The sequence below is a fragment of the Ipomoea nil genome, unplaced genomic scaffold, assembly GCF_001879475.1.
Source record: "Ipomoea nil cultivar Tokyo-kokei standard unplaced genomic scaffold, Asagao_1.1 scaffold3321, whole genome shotgun sequence".
In the NCBI taxonomy this organism is placed as follows: domain Eukaryota; kingdom Viridiplantae; phylum Streptophyta; class Magnoliopsida; order Solanales; family Convolvulaceae; genus Ipomoea; species Ipomoea nil.
The window spans coordinates 5,937,581-5,956,598 of NW_017619749.1; the positions used below are offsets into that span (position 1 = coordinate 5,937,581).

Here is a 19,018-nt window from a genome sequence, read left to right on the forward strand (position 1 = left end):
ATATATATATATATATGATAACCACCATCCCCATGAGTATATTTTAAAATTTAAAATAATTACAAAAATACCATTTCATTTTTCTCTTATTTTCCAAATGTTAAATCACCATAATAAATAATGATTTGTTCACAATTCTCATAAGAAGCATAATTTTCACCATAGTTAAATTATGTATATATATGTATGGATTTATGGATGTATGTATGTATACATATATATATGTATGTATGTTGATTTTGATTTTCAATTATTAAATATTTGATTGATGTGGTATTGGTTGAAACCTTTGAGGCCGGTGCTTACTCTGCTTAGAGATTGAATTGCAATTATCGCGAAAATTAAGCGTGTATTTGCAAAATCGTACTTAATTTACTACCCAGACTATACGCCACGTTGTAATTGGTTAGGGGAAAATTCAACAGAACAAAATAGAAAATTAAAAGGAAAAAAAAAAAAAAAAGGTAGAGATCACACCTAGTGCGTCAATAGTCATCATCATAATTCATAAGCAAAATCAAACGACACTTTTCCCAGTCAAAGATAAAAATAAAATAGCGAATCGACGGTGCAGATGGCATGGGCGTTTGGGCCCCACGGAGGGAGTTTGGTGCGAGTGATCACACCGCAGGTCTTCCCCTATCGCGAAAAAGAAAAAGAAAAAGAAAATAAAAATAAAACGAGAGACGAAGACTAGAGGCCAGCTCTCTCTTTCTCTCTCTATGCTGCTATAGCGCTATACAGACACGCATTCATTCAATTGCTCGCCTTGCCTGTCTGTTTCTCTCTCTATTTCTCGGACTGCTACCTCTCTCTCTAGCATCCCCGCCGGTACGGTGCAGCAGCCGTGATAATTCAGCTGAGGTGGAAGTGGCGTGCGGTGGGTGGGTAAACGTCGTCGTTTGGGATATCGATCGGCGTGTGAACTGAAAAAGGTAAGCACCGACTGTCATAATCGCAAAGTCAAGCTCCTTCGATCGAGGTATTTTTATGCATTTCTTCCCGATTTTAACCTGGATCACTTCGATTCCTCTTACTTGTGGGGGTTTTGTGGTGGTTTTTGTTTGCAATTTCAGTATTTCCAGAGTTTTTTTGGTTTTTTTTTTTCTCGGTCTTGTCTTGAGGTATTGATGTTTTTCATTTTCGGTTCTTTTTTCTCCAATTTACTTCAAGTTTGAAACTTTTCTACGGGGAGCTGAAGTCGAAGCTGTAATTGCAATTTAGCTAAAAGGGTTGAGGATATAAGTTACTATATTAAGTCTTCTCATGGCAATTTACCTAAAAGCTGTTTTCTCAAGTCTTTTCATTTTTTTGGGGTGTAAAATGATAGTATTTTAGGTGAAAAAGATATATTTTTCTCGTCTGCTTTTTGTCACGTTCCTTTTCTTTTGTTTTTAGTCTCAATTATGCATTCGGCGATTTTACTTTTCATGTTTTGTTGTTCTAATTTCTTCTGTAGTTCGTAAAGAAGTCTTTTTTAATTGATTTTTTTTCGCCTTCTCAAAACTTTGGATTTTCTGTTTTCAGGTAACTAGGCCGATCCATAGACCTTTAGTACACAGAAATTAAGGTGGGTTCTTTGCAAGAATTTAAGTCGGACAGTTGTTTTATTGATAGCTTGATTTTGGAAAACAAATTGTTTTGTTGAACATTGTTTCCCCTTTATTCCTTGTTGATTGACCCATTGATGTTTAAGGTTGTTGCAGGCATATGCAAAGTTAGATTTGAGGAATTAAATGCTCATGCAGAAGAATAAGTCGAGGTAAAATAAATATAATTTTTTTGTGCTGCAGCAGTGGTGACAGAGAAGATGTTGGAAGGTCCAAAATTTGCAGGACTTATAGACCTAAATCAAAACCATGATAATTATGGTCTCTCTCAAAACTTTTATCATAAGCTTGGCGAGGGGTCAAATATGTCAATTGACAGTTATCCAAGCTTGCAAATGAGCAATGGCGGAGGGTCTGTTGCAATGTCTATGGATAACAGCAGTGTTGGGTCCAATGATTCAAATACTCGGATCTTAAACCACCAGGGTCTCAAGCGTGTTCACAACAACTATTCTGTTGCAGCTAGTGTGAACAGGGGAAAAGTTTCTCATGGATTGAGTGATGATGCACTGGCACGAGCTTTGATGGATCCACAATATGCTACTCAGGGGCTTGAGAATTATGATGAGTGGACAATTGATTTAAGGAAACTTAATATGGGACCAGCTTTTGCCCAGGGTGCTTTTGGCAAACTTTACAAGGGAACTTATAATGGTGAGGATGTTGCAATTAAGCTTCTTGAGAGACCAGAGAATGATCTTGAGAGGGCTCACTTGATGGAGCAGCAATTTCAGCAGGAAGTAATGATGTTGTCAAGGTTGAAGCATCCAAACATAGTTAGGTTTATCGGTGCATGCCGTAAACCCATGGTTTGGTGTATTGTAACTGAGTATGCAAAAGGAGGATCTGTGCGGCAATTCCTGGCAAAGCGACAAAACCGATCTGTGCCCTTGAAATTGGCTGTAAAGCAGGCCTTGGATGTTGCAAGGGGCATGGAATATGTTCATGGCCTTAATTTGATCCATCGTGACTTGAAGTCTGACAACCTTTTAATTTCTGCTGACAAGTCCATTAAAATTGCTGACTTTGGAGTTGCTCGCATTGAAGTTCAGACTGAAGGAATGACGCCAGAGACCGGAACATACCGTTGGATGGCTCCGTAAGTCTCTTCCTTCTTTTGTCAGCTTTACTTAATTGATTTGCTTTTTGGGGAACTTGTCAATTGTTTTCTTTAAATTTTTGACCTAATCATTGGACATAATTAGATTTTATTTAAGATTGTCTTTTCCCTGCAATTCAATCTCTTTTACTGAATTACCTACTTATTGGATACACTACTTCGATCTAGCTTACTTTCTAACCTTTAGGTTGTTGATGTTTGGTTTTCCAGAGAATTTGTTTCTGTGTAGTATGTTTGACTTTTATGTTTCAAATCTCCAAATAGGATTTTGGACATGATTTAAAACTTCAACTCATGAAACAGCAGCTACGTAATTTATACATCTATGGCTGCATTTGTGCAGTTTCTAAGAATTGGCAACCCTTGGAGAGTTGGAGGACTCTTTATACTTTTTATTTTGCCTTTCCCCTTTTAGAATAAAAACAAACTTAAATGTAGTCTCTCAAGTGGAGGAAATTGGTTGATACCTCTTGACATGTGTATGGCCGTTGACACTTTCACCAAATTGACATTATCTAGTACTCCAATTTCAAAAATTTCCACTAGCTTCTTTTATTAGTTTCCACTTAACTAATGGTTAATAAGAAGAGACATTTTCTTTATAGGGTTTTTCCTTGAGATCAAATGAAGAAAGTAGAAAAAGAATGTACATAAATGGAAGCATGGTTTGTTTAGCAGTGGTATTTGAGTAGCAATAACATCCATAGCACTTTGATTGATGTCTACAGAATGTAATGCCTATATACTTATCAAAGTATATATATAAATCCCATATGCCAAAAGTGTAAGGGATTTGTTCTCTGAAATGTAACTTCTCAGAAGTGGAAACTATGCACACTGTATTTGAAATCTGAATTGCTAAGCTCTTAGTGAGTGGACATAGTTAACCAAGCTCTTATTTACTTGATAACAGCTACATAGGTCCTCCCAACCCTTTAAAGTTAATTATGCCTTATTAAGTCACCAGCTTTTGATGGAGTTATCCTGTTCTCTCTTTTTGATATAGAATTTATAAGAAAGAAGATTTTTTGGGGTATGTTTTCATGACTAATGGAGAAACTGTACATTGTTCATAACGCCAATCATCCGTACTTACCTTCTCGGGACTCTGTTGCTGCTTTTCTGTTTGGGGGCACACCCATAAAAATTATTTGAGGATTGAGGTGAAGAGCTACTCTGGATTTGTTGAGTAGTGATTATGGTTTATGACTAACCTGATTTATAACTTGTCAGTGTGAATTTTAAAGTGGTTGGTATGGGTTTGTTTACACAAATGGGAACATTCTTGGAGGGTTGAAATCTTGAAAATCTTGTCATAACACTGTGAAACACAGATTTTTTTTTACAGTATATTACCTCTAACCTGCCCTTTAGCTTCATATAACCTCATCCAATATGTATGATACGACTTTGCATCTTGGAGATGAGGGCTGATGATTATTGTTGTGTGAATCTATTGATACTTTAATGTTTAAAAAATGTATATTTGGCCATGGTCCCCTCTCTCTTTAATAAGTGTACTTCCATTCTTGGTCTCAATGGCATTGTTTTGTTTAGGCTAACCAAATTCCTTTTGATTTGCTTGCCTCATAAAAAATGATATTCCTTGCTTGTGAAATCTTATCTTATTTTTCTGGTGTAATTGGTCTTGAATAATTGCATTGATTTATTCCTTATTCTGAAGCAATGCTCAGTTTCTCTCTACTTGCATGCATTTTACTCTGACTTGCAGGGAGATGATCCAGCACAGGCCTTACACCCAGAAAGTCGATGTTTATAGCTTTGGTGTTGTCCTGTGGGAGCTGATCACTGGGATGCTTCCCTTCCAGAACATGACTGCTGTGCAGGCGGCTTTTGCTGTTGTAAACAAAGGTGTCCGCCCGACAATACCGAACGATTGTTTGCCCGTCCTGGCTGAGATCATGAGCCGCTGCTGGGATCCTAATCCTGATGTTAGGCCCCCCTTCTCCGAGGTGGTCAGAATGCTGGAGGCTGCCGAAACAGAGATCATGACAACTGTGAGGAAGGCGCGTTTCAGATGCTGCATGACCCAACCGATGACTATGGACTGATGAAGAACAGGAGAAATTAGAAGCAGAATGGAGATAAAAGGCGGCGAGAGGAAAGCTGATTCTAAGTTGTGTATGCATTCGGGCATATCATTTCTTTATTCAGATAGAAGAAAGGGGAAGAAAGTTATGATGATGATAAGAACTGCTTGTTTTGTGTTTCGTTTTGATGGATTTAAGAACAATGCTGATTAGTGGTAATAGGGAGGCTTGATATGTATCTATACATGTCCTTTGTTGATGTGATTAAACCTGCTCTGTTTAGTTGTTTGACTTTCATCAGAATCTGAATATAGCAGGGCTTGAAGGTCCTTGCATAATGCTCACCTGCCATCTTTACTTTTACCTCATCTCCCAGTATTCCTGTCCTGTCCTTCATTTTACCCTGAAATGCACTCAACTCCTTCTAGTCAACTCCTTCTAGTCTTCCATTGTTTTACCACAAAAACACTTTTGTATACGAAATCATAGTTATTTCTTATGATAATTTTTGAGTTTATGATAATCATACTATTCGAGATAATATTGCGGACCATATGCTCAAACCAGCAGTTATACCATGGACCAGAGTCTGCAAGACTTCCTTGCAAGATAGATCTGAGTTCAAAATACACAATTTACATATTGAATGTTCACAATTTGAATTGTGAACATCTAGTATGTAAATTTTATGAACATTTAGTATGTAAATAGTGAAAATTCAGTATATAAATTGTGAACATTCAATATGTAAATTGTATATTTTTAGACCCGAGTTTATCTTTCAGGAATAATTTGTCGAAACCAGCAGAGTAGGCCGCCCACAGGATTGAACCAGCTTGGCATTTAGCAAGCGAGCCAGACAATAAGCCCAGCAGTACGGGTAACGGCAAATTATACTATGAATCATACGGTTCATATGTAATGTAAATCATTGATTAAACATTTGTAATATATCGAACTGTTCATTATTAATGTAGGAAATGTTTATTTTTTAAATATAATACAAAATAATCATAAATTAAAAATAAAAATTCAGTACAACTCCAGTTAAGTCAGTTGAATTGTTAATTTGGTAACCACAAAGTTACAAGTTCGATTCTCAATGGAATTAGTCTATCGACCTTTGTTGATTTGATAACTATGACCTTTGTTGATTTGATAATCACAATAGTACAAGTTTGATTCTCAACAGAATCAGCCTATGTGATGGGACTGTTTTTTGCTAACTAGATTACAAGGTGACAACAAGTTTTTTTGCTGGACTTAATCCAATAGTTCAAAGGTCACAAGTCTTGCTCCAACAGCAGAATGGAAGGTCTTTTAAGAACTTAGAATTAATCTTGCATAAACTAAAAAAAACTTAATGAATCAAAACATAAAAAAAAATAAAAAAGAACGGTTAAAGCGCATATAAGTTTGTTGGAAAATGTTATACGTACCCCTATTTTGTACTCTCAATTTGTCCTTTCACACACAAAATCGTGAAAAAAATAACTGAATCCATCATATCAGGGAATAAGATTAGGTACTACAGGTAGTAGAACTCAAATTTGTTGCATTCGCCACCTCGCTTTCAGCACCTAGAAAGAAGATTCCATGTTTCCATTACTAGAATATACGGATTGCGGAGAACCTATGCATAACCTTTTCTGATTTTAGTACACTGCACACTTGTACTAGTATCAGAAGAAGATTGTGTTTAGTAATGGAGTCGATAACGGCCGGCTGCTGCCCTGCTTTCTCATTTCTGTCATCGTCGGTGCCTAAGCGTATCAGGAGAAGCAACAGCTACATCAGTAACTGTTGTAATTATTATGATTACGGGTACAAGAGTGAGAAGAAGAACAAGAACGACATCAATGGGGCGAATTTTTTGAATTCATCTCAACATTTGTATTATTCGCATTCGCAAAACTTAAAGACTATAATCCTTCATAACAATAAAGCTCTGGGTCAAGTAAGAATCCCGTGCTTTTTTTTTTTTTTTTTTTTTTTCCCACTCTCATTTCAACTTCCCTGTTATTAATTTCATACATTTCAGTGTTCCTGTTATTAGTTGTATTTAATTCTGGTGATATTAAGTATCTAGTTGCATACTCTTGTTTAGAGCACAAAAGCTTGAAAACTGCGTCTAAGTTGAAACGGGCACAGGACTTCAGTGTTGAAATGGGAATTTTGTGTGCTTTATGCTTATTGGAGCAGAGGGTTTTCTGTAAATTTATGTGCACAGTTCTGTTTCTCAGACTTAATGCTATGATGCTTAGAATATCTATATGAATTTGTTTACTAGGAAACCAAGATCATCTGTTTATTTGGGCAGCTGGGGTGGGGAGCTGGTTGTATGAATAAAAACCTACCTGATCTTAGTTTTATATATACAGGTGGAAGTTGAGCAACTGGAAGGTTCAAAAGCTGATTTTGGGTATGAAAATCTTGATTGGCCTTCTCCCAATGACGAAATTCCATTCTGGAAGAGGGAATTCCCGTTGTGGGACCTTGCTTCAAGAGCTTCAGCTGGTGTGGAAAAGGATTCTGACCTTATGCACATTATTCATGTGACAGCTGAAATGGCACCCATAGCAAAAGTTGGGGGTCTAGGTGACGTCGTGACTGGACTTGCCCGTGCTTGTCTATTGCGTGGACATAATGTTTTGGTTATGCTTCCTTTCTATGAGTGTATACCAAAGGACTATATCAATGGTTTGGCTTTGATTAATACATTTAGTTCTTATCACGATGGAAACTGGGTCCCTACTAATGCTTATCAAGGAGAAGTTTCAGACATTCCTGTGATATTCATCGAACCAACTAACCACTTTTTCAAGGGACAGAACATATATGGAGGATCATACAATGAGCTGGAGGCATACTTGTTTTTCAGCCGTGCGTGCCTTGAGTGGATGCAGGTATTCTATTATAATGAATTTGGTTATGCTTTGACAATTGTAGAGCCAAATTTAAGGGGTGTTGTGTGCATCAAACCAACTGTATAAGTATCTACCAGGGTGAGTTTGCATGTCTCTAGGTGAATGTGAGCAGGAAAATCTAAGGGCTTGTGCCCTCAACTTGATTTCTTAATATGTACAAGTGATATATAACCCCCTTGATTAATTTAATTCCAGATTTTGGCCTCTGGGCACAGTCAGGACACTTTCTTCTTTGTGTTTTACTTTCCTCAACTTGATTGATTTCCATGTCCTTGATCATGAAATTCTTTTTCTTAGTGTTAAGTCACACCTCGTTCTGTTTCTTCTTGAGTTAATCTCCAGAATAACTTTAAATATTGCTATCATCTAAAATTTGATCATTTCATCATCCTGTTGCAGGTAACTGGAAGACAACCTGATATTATTCATGTTCATGAATGGCAAACTGGTGCTTTACCTCTCCTTTACTGGGATATGTACCAGTATCTCTCAATGCAGGTATAATTAATAGCTCTTTTGTTTTATCCTGTCTCAGCTTTATGGAGCTGATATACAAATTGCAGCACTACATTTAAATATCCTATTGTCTTCAATCTTTGGTAGAAACCAAGAGTTATACTTACAATCCACAACATGGAGCATTATGGAGAGTGCAGGTACAGTACTAATTTCATGCACTTGTAACTTCTTGTCTTGTAACAAATGAAACTTGTTTATTTAATGGGCGCTATTGTGGGCTATTTATTTGTATTTCCATTCTTCCAATCCTTCTCTTCTCCTCATGGAAGGTTAACAGATATAGACAAGCAAAGACAGATTCTGTCCAGAAACACCTATCTCTTCTTTGCTTAACTTTATATTCATTTTTTATGATACAAGCTTATTGCCTTGCCAGTGGAGAATGGGGAAGTTGGGATGGAATACCATACAAGGAGTTGAGTTAGTAGAGCTCTAGATTCACTCCCTATTTCTTAACTATGTGAAGTTTCTAAAGGTAACAGAATTATGAAATAGAAAGAAAAAGATACAACAGACAATTTTAATCAATCTCCATGCCCAAGCTTCCAAATACTTGCAAGGCATGATTTCAATTTCTATACCTTTTTAAATTCTATAAGTTCTGTACTTCTGTAATATTGTTGTCTGTGAATCTGGGATGGGGGATACTGCAATTTTCACATCCGTTTTTTTTTTTTTTTTCATTTCACAACAAGTAACTGTTCTCATGTCTTGCTACAAATGATTTATGAAGCAACAAGAAAACTATTCAGAATTCTTTCAGAGATGTATGATTTTGGGAATCTGATTCTTCTAAATATGTTTTGTAAGCCATCTTGTGTTGCCTAGGCCAATGGAGCTGGAAACTGGTGCCTCAGGGCCTGGGTTGGGATACTTGCTACTTATGTAGTTAAAGTCGCAAATAGGAATTCACTTGCTTCTATCATGAACATGTTTTGCTGATCATATTGAAAATTATTTTATAAACAAGAACAAGAAATACAGCAGTCCAATACTGTTCATTGAAGTCTTTTTATCATTTACCCATTTATCTTCTTTGTTATTTATTGTGCTCGTAATTCAACTGCTGACCTAGTGGTTGGCATAGTAATGGACTGGGTTACCTTTATCAGTTTATTGTTAAGTTATGATCTCATCAAGTGCTGTTTTTGTTTTTGTTTTTTGTTTTTTGTTTTTTGTTTTTTTTTTTTTTGTTTTTTGTTTTTTTTTTTGTTTTTTGTTTTTTGTTTTTTTGTTTTGTTTTGTTTTTTTTGTTGTTGTTGTTGTTGTTGAATTTTTATATATATTGAGGTGCCACCACGTATTCATTAACTTTTGGTTGGTACTTTTGTGCAACTGTTGCCCTAAGTTTATAATGATCTTTCCTCCTTGTCTGCCATACTTTATATTGACAGCAAAGAGCAACTTAGCAAGTGTGGCCTTGATGGATCTGTGTATGCAACTGAAGACAAGGTTTGCTTATCAAACAAATATAAAAGCTTCAATAATTCCTCTGTAGGCATGCCATATTTTGTATGAAAATGCATAATATTGAACGACATTCTTTTGCTATTTATGAATTGCTCTCATATGTTAAATATAATAGATGATCTGTTTCAGCTAAATATTTGAATTGCATTCACCTTCAAGAGGAGAAAATCCTCTATAAACGAGTCACCTTGCCTCTAACATGGCAGGCAATTGATGAACGCACAATCGGACACAATCCAGAGAGGTTAAGTCTGCTTAAAGGTGGAATAGTCTTCAGCAATGCAGTAGTGTAAGTTCAGCCAACTTCATTTTTTATATTAAATTGGTTCATGTGCAAATAAAAGTAATATACGTAGACCTATGACTAGTTTTTATTCTATTATGGTCTATGGATGTGGAACACTCCAGAGTGAAAATTTTTACAAGCTAAGTAGAGTAAAAAAGGGTTGGCCAGATAGGTGTGTAAAGTATTGATACATGTATATACACCCATATTTCCTATGCAAAAGAACCTTAGACATCCTCATGAAATGTGTTACCTGTATTCTTAAAGATTTACTTGGTTTACTGACCTGGGTGTTCAACTTTCAGTATATGCACAGCTGTATTTTGTTGTATGTATATGATAGACAATTTCTTTTACATGTGTTAAGAGTCCCAAATTGAAAAACTAAGAGAGAATATATGGGTTTATAAGGACATGGGTTAGACTAGCTAATTGATTGGATTCAATCTTTTAGTGTGGTTTGGCCCATATGCATTATAGCCCAATTGAGTGACCCTGACCCAATCTTAAATTATAATAACATGCATGAGAAACTCTGAGTTGCCCAATTGAGTGACCCAGTGCCCAATCTTAAATTATAATAACATGCATGAGAAACTCTGAGTTGTCTATGCTTGTTGAATAGAAGTAAATACCATGATGCTATAATTATTCAAATAAGATGCAGTTAGAAATTGTACTCCATGACCTGTGAAGAAATATGGTTGACTTAATGGCAGTACCTACTACCTAGTTGCCAAATAGGAATGGATAGGAAAATGAGGCAACTTCAGTTAAGTTGAATATCTTCCCCATCCACATTAAATGTACCAAAAGAACACATTAAATAGTTTTCTGTTTCTTGTTCTTTAGTTGCATTCCTTTTGGGAACAAAAGATCTAGGCATCTAGCAGCTCAAAAATTTCTCAGATTGACATCAATGGGTGTCTTTAACATTGTAATCAAATGAAGGATTCAAAGTTTGGCAGGTGTCTGACAAATAAAAAGAATTTATGTGTGTGTGTGTGTATTGTATTGATATTTGATGTATATTAAGGATTACATGTCACTCCTATTTATAAGTAGCTTCCCTAGCATTCATAAATCGTACACATATTTTCAATGTGGGAGAACACATCTTTCTTAATGGATATAAATGACTTCAATTTTTTATTTTTAAACCATCTGTAGTTGCAATTTTAAGTTTGTAACTAATATGCCATTGAGTAAAACAAAGTCACTTTTCTTTGATTAATATAATAACAATTCATTGTAAAATCTGTGTTTTCAATTGTATCAAGACCTATTTTCTTATTACAAATTGGACACTCTCAAGTAATTACTGGGCTTTATCAGTAAACATTAAGAGCATTGTTCTTGGATTAACATCAACATGATATAAACAATTAATATGAGTAATAAATATTCCTTGTAAAATCTGTGTTTTCAACTTATTTAAGACCTATATTGCCATTACAAATCTAATACTCTTGAGTACCTTCTGCACTTTATTGGTAAAACAGTTAGAGAGCTGTTCTCCAAATTCAGTATTGGAGATTTTCTCCAGAAAATCAAGATGAACTGTTGACAAATGTTCTTGTCTTCAAATGCTTTGTCTCTTTAGTGAAATCTTGTAGAGGTGATTGCCAACTATAGCTTGACAGACAAAAACCAGACTCATGTATATCTATGGACTTGGGTGGTACACTGGTACTCAGTAAATAAATTTTATCCTCTCTTACCTATCATACCTAAAAATTGTAAAACCAAGTGATATGCTCCCGTTATTTGCTTTTAATTAGTTTACAGTGCATGCCATTGTCACTCTTTCTTAAAGAAAAACTGAAACATTTTGTGCTCAACATGTGTGGAGCTGTGAAGTTTTGTCCTGAGACAATTAGACAAATTGATATTTCTGTGCTAATGTAGACAAGTAATCAAAATTTATCATTGACATCATGCATCCCTTCAAGCTATGTGAATAAAATAAACTTGATAGAAAAATAGTAAAAGAATGATTAGTTGCAAGGATCTTTATAGAGCATACATTTTAGTGCTCTGTTTGACTCTACCATATAAGCATGACACTGCTTGGAATTCTTTTTTCGGTCATGTTTCAAATTTGGTTGTATGTTCAAAGTTAGGAATTTGCACCAAAATATTGTTGACTTACTCATCCCATGCATATAGACCTAGTGTATTACAATATTAGAGTTATTTGTGTGATTTTCTTCTACTTGTTATAAAAAGGAAGTTCTTTATTTTTCTTCTAATGTTCAGTACAGTCTCTCCAACATATCTCAAAGAAACACTTTGTTCTGGATGGCTTGCCAGCACTATGATAAGAAACCGTGATAAGTAAGTTCTTTGAAATCTCTCATACATTAATTTGTTTAGTTATAGATTTCAGAAATTTGGGGTTTATTGTCAATTGAAGCATCTGATAATGATCTGGTTTATTGTTTAGGAAATCTTTATAACTATATACATGTTTTAATTGCCTATTCAACAGTCTGGAATTTTAACTTATATCCCAAAAGAATGTGACAGGAATTTTATGTAATAATGCAGGTATTCTGGTATTTTAAATGGAATAGATACTGCAATGTGGAACCCTGCAACTGATATTTATCTGCCTGCTAAATTTGATGGTAACTACTTCTTCATGTGCTAGTTTTTTGAGAATGCCATTTTTACTAATTATCATCCCCATTATATTCCATCAGATTCTATAAGATATTACTGTTATCAGGATGATCTATGAAAACTTTAATGTTATTGGTTATTCTTTCTTCATCCCTTTTTTTTTCTTAATCTAATTTACTTGGTTTTGAAAGCTCATAACATCATGGGGAAGAAGATATGCAAACTCTTTGTGCAAAGGGGGCTTGGTTTGACTGTGAATGACTTGAGCTTGCATACGTATTCTTCTCATCAAGTGCCTTTGGTTATATGCATTACTAGACTGGTTCGTCAAAAGGGTCTTCATTTGATAATTCAGGCAATAAAGCGGGTGGAGGAGTTAGTAAGTCCCTCTGCTCCTTATCTTCTCTGAAGAGGATACTCAGAATACCCTATGGGCACTAGCTCTTAAACTAGATGGTCTAAACCAAAAGATCATTTGATCTTAGCTATTTAAAGAAAATGTGATTTCTTATTTTCGCTACATATGGAAATATGGGTTTTCATATCGTGAAGTAAAAGATACAAAAACTTGTGTATATTTATTTCACCTATCCGTGTTTTGTTGAAACTTTATAGAGAATAGTATATTGTCAAAAGTCATTTCTGGAATCTCTTTTTTCTGGAGTCTGCTACTGAAGGAAAAGGGAAAATAGAAGTTGTGTAGTTCAACAAGCCCTCTATTCTGAATTCATTTATAATGTTATCCTAGAGATCTAGTCATGAGCTATAGTTAGTCTGCTTTTCATCCTGATTACCTGTTGGAAACTTTTCCATTTTCCTTTGCCTTTACTGTTTCAAATGAAGTTCATCAAGTACTAAAGTGTGTGTGGATGTGTCTGTATCCTACATTTAATTGCAATATTTATCCCTGCGCCCTAAACACCCCTTTCAATCACCATGTCACAAGGAGTAGGTCTCAGGTGGAACTTAGGTTGAGTTGTATATCATATCACCTAGAGGCAGGACATGTGCTTGTTGCCTTCATCATGTATGCATATTACCCATGATCCAGCATGCAGTTAAATGAGATTAACATTGAGCCTTTTCTTTAAATAAAGCTTTAATAAAAGGTACCAAGGGGATACACCCACAGTTATAGCAGCTAAAAAGAGGCGCCCCACAGGTTTATACAAGTTTGAATCAGTCTACACACTCAACCAAAGAAGAGTATGATTAGGATACCGACCTTGTGATCAAATAAAAAGGGTATGCACCAAAAATAAAATAAAAATGTCTGGACTCTTCAAAGCATAGTCAGTTTCTCTTGTTCCAAATTAACCAAAGTAATAAGCTAATATGGGCCAAGTTCCATTTTTTCTTGCTTTCTCTTTTTCTAAAAGGTTCCGCCCAAAGTCCTAAGAACACATCCTTGACAGATTGGTGCACAGGCCATCGGATTTAGGCCACCAGATTCCTCCCAATCCCAGTATAAAATCCCAATACTTTCATGCTCTTAATAACGAATTTTCTCCTATATTGCCCTAAATGATTTAAATTCACTGTTTTTTTTTTTTTTTTTTTTTTTTTTTTTTTTTTTTTTTTTTTATATAGCAGCCTTATGTACATTAAAAACAGGGTAAAGAAGTGGTCATCTTATTCCATTATTTTGCCTCTGCTGTATGTGTGTCAATATGTGAAGAAGTTCTTATCAGATTTTGCCACTGAAGTTGGACTCTGCACTATTTGTAGGGTGGGCAGATGGTTGTATTGGGGAAAGCTTCAGAAGGTCAAGTTGAAAGAGAATTTCAAGATCTTGCTAAATTGGTAATCCTTTTTTTTTTCTAAATAAATTGTCTTGAAGTGCTCACATGATAATACTTTTGTGATTCATATGGGTCATATAGAAAGTGTAGTAATGTTGTGAAATGAAGAAAATAGATTAATCAAGAAGTATAAGAGATCTAGATATTATCAATTTTATCTTGGGTAAGAGCCTTTACTAAACAAATAAGCCAATTATCACATTTTGGGCCATCACACTCTTGTTTAACCAGTTGGACTGTATTCATGACTTTTTAGTAAACTAGTGGCACGAAGTGGCTCTACCAAATGGGAGGTCATGGGTTCGAACCCATTGGAGGCGGTATTGGCTATTTGTGCTTCAGTAGGTTGAGAAAGTAGTTATGAACATATACTACATTGTAACAGATAGTACTCAACAAAAAAACTCCCCATTCACCAAATGTCAACCATATTCTAGAGCTAGATAAGTAATTAGTGGATTGTTGTGCATTTTTGAAGTTATACTGATATAGCCTGCAAACAGCCTTTCCTCTCAGAGGTCTAGAGATTTCAAATCATATTAGGGAAATGGCCTTTAGTTGGACATGTTAGGACAACAAAATTACTACTTTTGAATAGATTCTAATCATTCTATATGCCATCATATTTTAACTTTAGGATCCTGCACAGTGACACTTTATTTGTTTTGTAGCATGGCATTGGTTCCAGCATCCGTATCCTTTTGATGTATAGGTAAACTATTCTTGAAAGTTGGCCAGGATTTCCTATTTTCCTCATTGTTTAATCTAACCTCTTTCTGCTTTATTTTTTTCTCCAGTTTACTTTTCTTCATTGGATTAAGGCCTGAATCATAACTAGGTTTTTCCAACTGACCAAATTATGTCCGAATAAGGCAGTTTAAGAAGAAAAAAATGATTTCTATGAAAAATTTAAATAAAGTAATCCAAATAAAAACATTTTCATGACCAACAGGGGAAAAAAAAATGCCAATGGAATTCCCCAAACCACACAACAATCTCATCCTCCTATAGTTGTCAAATTGGACTTGTCAGAACTCAGAATTAAAAGTAAGTCCTTCTTTATCTAGAAGCTTTAGAAACCAGAAACAAACTTAAGATTTGTACTACTGATGGTCCGGTAAATCTTGGTTTTTAATGCAATAGCAAGTTGCTTAGTTACTTTTTTCAAGTCATGGATTGTAACCGATCTAGCAGAGAATTTAAAGAAACTAGATTTGTTTATATTTCAACAGAATTAGATGTGCCACAAATTTTAATGAAGTAATATGCCCAGTATTCTGTTGAGCAAAGCACACTGATATTGGCTTAATTTCAATTTCAGATCACTACAAAGAATGTCATGTATTATAGATCTAAAGCTGATATTAGTGCAGAAATACTCGACAAGTGATTGCTCAAAATTATTGGAAGAAATTAATTCCATTGATTCAAAATTGAAAGGGTTACTAGCACAAGTTAATTGTCGCCTTTACTTGATTGCAAAGCAAGAAACATTAAATGGAATAGAATTGCAAGATAAAAATATGAAGTAAAATGATTCACAAGGCTTTATATATGTTTGCATTGAAATTTTACTAGAAGTTGTTCCTCATACTGACTACTATTACTTTACGGTAATCCCTGTATTCTTTGTGGGTGAAGCAAAATTTGGCAATATAGTTGTGAATTTTTCTGAAAGTGTCTTTTTTTTTTTTTTTTTTTTTTTTTTTTTTTTAAATGTGCAGTGAGGAACTGTCTCATATGCTTTATGCTGCTGCAGACATGGTCCTGGTTCCTTCAATATATGAACCATGTGGACTTGCTCAAATGATTGGAATGCGTTATGGAGCGGTATGTGCATCTTCTGTTGATAGAAATATTTTCTCAACTTTGCTAAGTGTTAAGAGTCCCACATTGAAAATATAAGAGAGAAAACATGGGTTTATAAGGTCATGTGTTAGACAGTTAATTGATTGGATTCAGTTTTTAGTGTGGTTTGACCCATGTGCATTATAGCCTAATTGAGTGACCCGGTTGTCCACTTAAGGGGACATGGGTTAGACTAGCTAGTTTATTGGATTCACTATTTTAGTGTGGTTGCCCAATTGAATGACATTGACCCAATCTGAGATTATAACACTAAGTAAATGCATTTATTCACAAAAGGGAAGCTGCCCCAAGCTGGGAGCTAAGAGATCCATGAAATCCTCCATGCCCTTCTACTTAGTAAATGCATTTATTCACAAAAGGGAAGCTGCCCCAAGCTGGGAGCTAAGAGATCCATGAAATCCTCCATGCCCTTCTACTTAGTTCTTTGCAGTTTACACCAAAAAGATAATGCCCTCAAGCATCTGTATCTAGTTCTGTGTGTTAGGACTCTATTCCTTGAAAGCATTTCAGCCTTAAAGCCTTAAATTGGTCTACATCTTGATAATTACAGCAAAGTTTGATTGTTAGTGTTTGATTCTATGTAAGATAGAATCAGTGGTCCTCCAATTATATTTGCTCCTCCAAATGTTGGCTTATGTTATCTTATAGCTATTACAGTAATTCTTTCATAAACATAAGTAACTTTGAATATGAAAGTGAATTCAAACGGCGCTTCTACTCTGGCTGTTTCAGATTCCCATAGTTAGGAAGACGGGTGGCCTTGCAGACACAGTTTTTGACATGGACAATGAGTCAAACTCAGATATTGCAAATGGGTACTAAACAAGTTCATATTTACTGCCATTTTTTTATTCTATAGAAAATTGATACCGCTTGATTGTGGCCTCATATAGTGAACTCAGTATCCTGAATAGGTTTAGCAGCATTAACTGCCTTGTAAGTGTAGATGAATTGCTTATTATTTCTGCATCTTTAATTCTTTTCCCGTTATAACATTTAGTACTACTTTGGACAACTTTGCACATGTTTTGAGGTTATTGAGAAGTATGCTGTACACCAAATGGAGAAAACAATTACAGCATAAGGTTTCAAAAAGCATGATTTAGTCTGCATAAATCTGGATTGTATTCACAACTGTTTATGCTATTTCCTTATGAAACCAATTGACAAGTGATATTTTATCACGGGCAGCTTCTTGATTTTATGCTGATTAAGGAATTTTCTGTGAATATCATAGTAATTATTTTATTATATATTTTTTTCAAACACGGTTTCAACAAATACAATACTTACGTTTTGACTTGTATTTTCCTCACAGGTTTGTCTTTGAAGGAATTGATGAAGCATCCTTAAACTGGGCTTTAGAGCGTGCATTTTTACACTATAGAGAAAGTAAGTCGAGAGTACTTTAAAGATTTCCCCCCTTCCCCAAAACCTAAAGCATCTGCCCTCATCTTTGATTTACATATATGTATAAATAACACAAAGGAAAAAGCAAGTAGCAAAGTAGCATCATTCATTTCTTATATCATTTGCCAGCTAATGTTTAATTTGCACTCATTATATGGAGCTAAATTATCAAATATGAGCATGTAGAAGAAATTCATTACTGAACAGTGAACACTATCACTATTTAAAATAATGATTTCTTGGCGGTGATTTGACTGGACACTGGACATGCCAAAAGTACTAATGCCTTTTAGAAGATACATTTACGCCTCGACTGGAATATTATTGTAGATACAAGATGCTGATCAATGTATATAGATTAAAGGCATTGATCCTCATGACCGATAGCAAATCTACTAACTGCGTGATGTTAATTCAATATATATTGTGTATTTTCTTGCAGTATTTTTACTCCATATTTTCTTTGCTATATGTAGAGCCAAGTGAATGGGACGCTACCGTGCAGAAGGTTATGCAAATTGACAACAGCTGGAATAATACAGCAGGGAAGTACATTGATGTCTACAACTCCATAAGAGTTAGAGGGTAATTGTTACCAGAGAGAGCTGCATTGCATTCGATCGAAAACAGTATTGAGGCTCTGCTCATCTACCAGGCAGGAAATAATGAAATTTCAACCCCCTCTGCCTCCTTTCCTTTTTGTTTATATTACAGTTTGTATATGAAAATACTTGGTTCCAAGGCTTTGGTATGGTTTGTGTTTAGATGGGTGTTAGTACATTGTTGGCTCTTTACCAATGTCACAAAACTGGTTTTGTTCTGAGTTGGAAAAATATGAATTTTGAAACCAAGTTATATATACTCCTAAGTCTAGGCCCAACATTACAATTGTTATATTGTAAATTAGGGTCCACCATGCGCATGGTGAGTCCTATCATGTACAATTAATTAACATATTTTGTGTAAATTAAAGTTTATCATGCACATGGTGAACCCTATCATGTATGAATATCCTTGTTTGGTAAAATAATTAACTTATCAGTCAATTTTAAATTATTTGACCACTATTAATTGTTTGACTTGGTTAAAAAGTCAATATAAATATTTGGTAAATTAATTTTTTGTAACTCCAAAATGCTAAAATTCAATTAACTTTTTGAAAAAAGAAATTATATCAAACAACTATCAACTAACAACTAATTTACCAACCATCTTTCTACAATCAACTAATGTTATCAACTAGCTATACCCTCTAATTAACTCAATCAGTTAACAGTTATCAACTAACAGCTATTTATCAAACAGCCAAATAGGGTGATTATGTACTTA

General features: G+C 35.0%; 2 protein-coding genes across 5 annotated transcripts; both read left to right on the forward strand.

The window, feature by feature from the left end:
• Window positions 1-704: 704 nt before the first annotated feature.
• On the forward strand, window positions 705-5,144 carry LOC109170317 (serine/threonine-protein kinase HT1-like). 4 transcript variants are annotated; one of them, XM_019319378.1, is made up of 4 exons: window positions 705-982; window positions 1,528-1,570; window positions 1,697-2,709; window positions 4,463-5,144. In XM_019319378.1, the coding sequence occupies exons 3-4, from the start codon at window positions 1,811-1,813 to the stop codon at window positions 4,800-4,802; spliced, it is 1,239 nt and encodes a 412-aa protein (XP_019174923.1). In that variant the 5' UTR covers window positions 705-982; window positions 1,528-1,570; window positions 1,697-1,810; the 3' UTR covers window positions 4,803-5,144. The 4 variants fall into 4 exon arrangements, with proteins under 4 accessions (XP_019174923.1, XP_019174921.1, XP_019174922.1 ...); XM_019319376.1 differs by having other exon boundaries at window positions 1,707-2,709; XM_019319377.1 differs by having other exon boundaries at window positions 705-935.
• A 1,203-nt stretch (window positions 5,145-6,347) lies between these two features.
• Window positions 6,348-18,548, forward strand: LOC109170316 (probable starch synthase 4, chloroplastic/amyloplastic). The gene is made up of 15 exons (XM_019319373.1): window positions 6,348-6,738; window positions 7,163-7,687; window positions 8,108-8,206; window positions 8,312-8,364; window positions 9,622-9,679; window positions 9,904-9,986; window positions 12,243-12,320; window positions 12,534-12,613; window positions 12,800-12,987; window positions 14,337-14,411; window positions 15,082-15,122; window positions 16,135-16,240; window positions 17,012-17,094; window positions 17,598-17,671; window positions 18,166-18,548. The coding sequence occupies exons 1-15, from the start codon at window positions 6,487-6,489 to the stop codon at window positions 18,276-18,278; spliced, it is 1,908 nt and encodes a 635-aa protein (XP_019174918.1). The 5' UTR covers window positions 6,348-6,486; the 3' UTR covers window positions 18,279-18,548.
• Window positions 18,549-19,018: the final 470 nt, after the last annotated feature.